Source organism: Pteropus alecto, unplaced genomic scaffold (assembly GCF_000325575.1).
Source record: "Pteropus alecto unplaced genomic scaffold, ASM32557v1 scaffold555, whole genome shotgun sequence".
Lineage (NCBI taxonomy): Eukaryota > Metazoa > Chordata > Mammalia > Chiroptera > Pteropodidae > Pteropus > Pteropus alecto.
Window position 1 is genome coordinate 77,686 of NW_006436809.1, and position 3,263 is coordinate 80,948.

The 3,263-nt window shown below is 47.6% G+C and overlaps 1 protein-coding gene across 4 annotated transcripts in view; it reads right to left on the reverse strand.

The window, feature by feature from the left end:
- Window positions 1-3,263, reverse strand: part of GABBR1 (gamma-aminobutyric acid type B receptor subunit 1) — a 28,557-nt gene that overhangs the window by 25,275 nt on the left and 19 nt on the right. For all 4 annotated transcript variants that reach the window (XM_025048056.1, XM_015590736.2, XM_015590735.2 and 1 more), the window contains exons 1-4: window positions 3,207-3,263; window positions 2,323-2,526; window positions 1,429-1,614; window positions 97-117 (exon numbers count right to left, since the gene is read on the reverse strand). The exon at window positions 3,207-3,263 is cut by the window's right edge and continues 19 nt beyond it. In XM_025048056.1, the coding sequence (XP_024903824.1) occupies window positions 97-117; window positions 1,429-1,614; window positions 2,323-2,344 (229 nt within the window). In that variant the 5' untranslated portion in view covers window positions 2,345-2,526; window positions 3,207-3,263. The remainder of the gene's footprint in view (window positions 1-96; window positions 118-1,428; window positions 1,615-2,322; window positions 2,527-3,206) is intronic.

Sequence of the window (3,263 nt, forward strand, 5' to 3'; positions counted from 1 at the left end):
GACCCTATAGCCTTGGGGCAGAATCCCTGGGGTTGGAGGGTGAAGAGTGAAGGGTCAGGGTATAGCAGTGCACGCGATAAGGGTTTCTCATCTCACCTGAGTGTGGCGTTCGATTCACTGGCAGCAGGAAAGACGGGGATCAGAGAAGAGTTACCACTGGCGCCCAGCTTCCCTGGCCTCATCCCCAGCCCCCTCCCACACCTGTCCATGCCGAAGACGGGGTAGAGGAGAAGCCTGCGTTTCTGAGGGGAGAGTGCCTGGGGATAAGAGCAAGGTGGGGCTGTGGGTCAGGATTTGTTGATTTTCTTTTATTTTTCATAGGACAACAGAATTTGAGACAGGAGTTGCCTGCAGCTAAGACATGGGCTGATCTTGGTTTTGTGGAGCCTAAATATAAAATTTAGCGGTCTCTCTTTAAGAGGAAACAATTGCAAATTACGACTACAATTGGTTTTAGCCTATTGCTGCTAAAATATCTTACTTATGCAATTTTTACATAAACCTATGATCTTGTGAATACATTATTATTAGAGCACTGGAAGAGGTCTGTGTAAATGAAGAGTCCCGAAGCTTAAATTTCATTAGCTTCATAGTCAATCCACCCCTAGATGGGACTCCCAATTTCCAAAATGGAATGGGAAACCACAAGCAGTATAATTAAGGGAGAAAAGCCAGGCCCAAGGATCTTGAGTCTACAAGAGTAGAGGAAGCATAATGTATATCTGCATCCCAGGAGAGAAGGCTGCAGAGGGAAAATATGGATGCTAGGAAAAGGGGAAATTTCCATAACTAGAAAGCAGAATGTAGACACAAGATGGATTCCCTTGGGAAATAATGGAAATTGTCTGAGAGACATAGAAGAGGACTGCCCCTCCCCAATCCATGGGCTGTCCTTAATGCTCTGACAGTTCTGCCCCCAGTTTTAAGCCGTTTTAATTTTTATCCTGATAATTTTCCACCCCAGATATTCTTTCCAATCTTATCAACTTTTCTAACTATGCCATGATTTATTTGAGTCTGTACAATAATTCAGATATAATGAATGGAGAGGGATCAATTCTAGAAGAGGATTATGTATAGAAAGCTCTAAGTTTAGAGAAAATGACTGAGGCTAGGGAAAACTGAAGTACTGAAATCTTAAGAAGGGTGATGGTGGGTGAGATTCATGATGAAAAAGAGAAAATGTGAGACCCCAGAATTGAGAGCAGGGAAAAGATATAAAAAGAGAAAGGTAAATGAAGAAAGTCCCAACCCAACATAGGTAAAGTGGAGGAAGTTTGAGGTGGGCGGATGGAGGAAAGAGTTGGGCTTTCATCTCTGCCCCCCCAAAGCCCCCCAATTCTGTATACCGCCCATCCTTTCCCACCATCCATTCCCAGCCCACACCCATCCTCTCATCAGCTGCATGCAGGCAGCTATTCCCCTCACCCTGGCAGTGGGGTTTGGGGGAGCTCCACTGGCCCTGATTACAGACGCTACGGGAGCCGCCCACCAGATGGAAGTCAGGGTCACAACGGAAATCCACCCGGGCTCCATCCAGAGCTGGGAGGTCCCCACCCGTCAGGAACACCTTCCCATTTTCCAGGATCAGATAAGACTTGGAGCAGATTCGGACTGTGGAGAAATCAGAAAACAGAGAGAGACAGGTTGGAAAAGGCTCAGCTTTGGGTTTGGGCCCACAAGCATCCTACAGTGCAGGAAATCAGATGTAAAAAGGATTGGCCCCTCTATCTTCCAATCCTCCTTTAGTCCTGGAAGCATACACACATTCTCACAAGAAAAAAGGTAAAAGCATTGCCATGTAGGAGCCCAAGATGGAGCTATAAGCACATAAAATGCTCAGTGGGCAGTTCTCTAGCTTTGGGATATGTGGATGTATGTGACTTTAGGTGCACAATCAGATTTGCCTTTCTTATTCTAGTTGGCTTGTATTACTGTTAAACTGGGTTCTGTTTCTTGGGTATATGGTTTCTGCATTGGAGACAGAGGTATTTGGAAATGTGGTGAAATTATTTTACAATGCTTTTGCATAATCTGACACTAATAATCATCAAAGAGAGTAACTCACAAGGTGAATAATCAGGTTATTTTATCAGTGGTCAGTGGCCTAATGAAGGAAGGATGAAATGAAATGTGCAGGCTGCTTACTTTACTGCCTCCAACTATATACATCGAAGTCCCTCCTACATAGTAATCATTCAATAAAAGTATCTGTGAATTTACTTACACTGGATTTAAAGTGTCCATTTGCAAACAATGCTAAGTTTGAGGCAGGAAGAGGAATGGTCTTGAAGAAAGGAGGGGCTTTAGGAGGCTACTCACCACAACGGCTGGGTGTGTCCATATCTGTCCAGGAGCCATTTGCCAGGCACTTTCGGACCTTAGGCCCCACCACCTCACGCTCTCCCCGGCACACATACTCAATCTCATAGTCCACAGGCAGGAAGTTGATAGCCTTCACCTGATCCCGAGTCAGGCCCCTGTACCTGATGCCCCCTTCCCAGGGCGGGTGTATGATCTGGCAACCTGAGGGGTGAGTTGGGTAGGAGTAAAGAGAGGAAATGGTGGGGGGAAAAGGAAAGAGCAGAGTCAGCAGTTGGAGGCAGGAGAGCCAGGGCGTGGTCAGTGGGCAGGTGGAGGACAGAAGGGAGGGGATGGGATGGGATGCTAGAGGGTGGGAGTGGGGATGGGTACAGAACTCTGCTGAAGGACAGAGAGTAATGAGCCAGGGTTAAGGCTAATGAGAGAGGCCACAAGTCAGGAGGGAAGGATGCTGGTTGGGGGTAAGGAGAAAAGTAATTAAGAAATAGTGAAGGGGTGTGATCTGTGAGTGAGCTGGGTAAGGAAGGCTAAAGGAGGATATTTGAGTTGAATTAGGGTGAGATGAGATGGAGGTCTTATAAGGCCATCTGGGCAGAAACATAGAACCAAGGACAAGGCAGAACTGGGGTAGTAATGCGAGACCAGGAAAGGGGTGGAACTGGGGACATAACGCAGGGTCACAGAAAGGTGGCCTAGTGTAATGTGGGGCAGAGAAAAAGGGTGCTGGGTAATAGTGTGGGTTGATAGAAAGGCAGCAGGAGTAGTAAAGTGGGGCCAAGACTGGGTTGCCAGGCCACGATGTTATGGCGGACAGGATAGTAATGAAGACCAGCAAAGGGAGAGTGGGGTGGAGGGGGACCCGAGGTCGCCGGAGAAGGATGCACCTTCCGAAGTGTCGTTAGGGGTCTGCGCCCCGCCTGCGGCCGAGGGGCGGAGGAAAA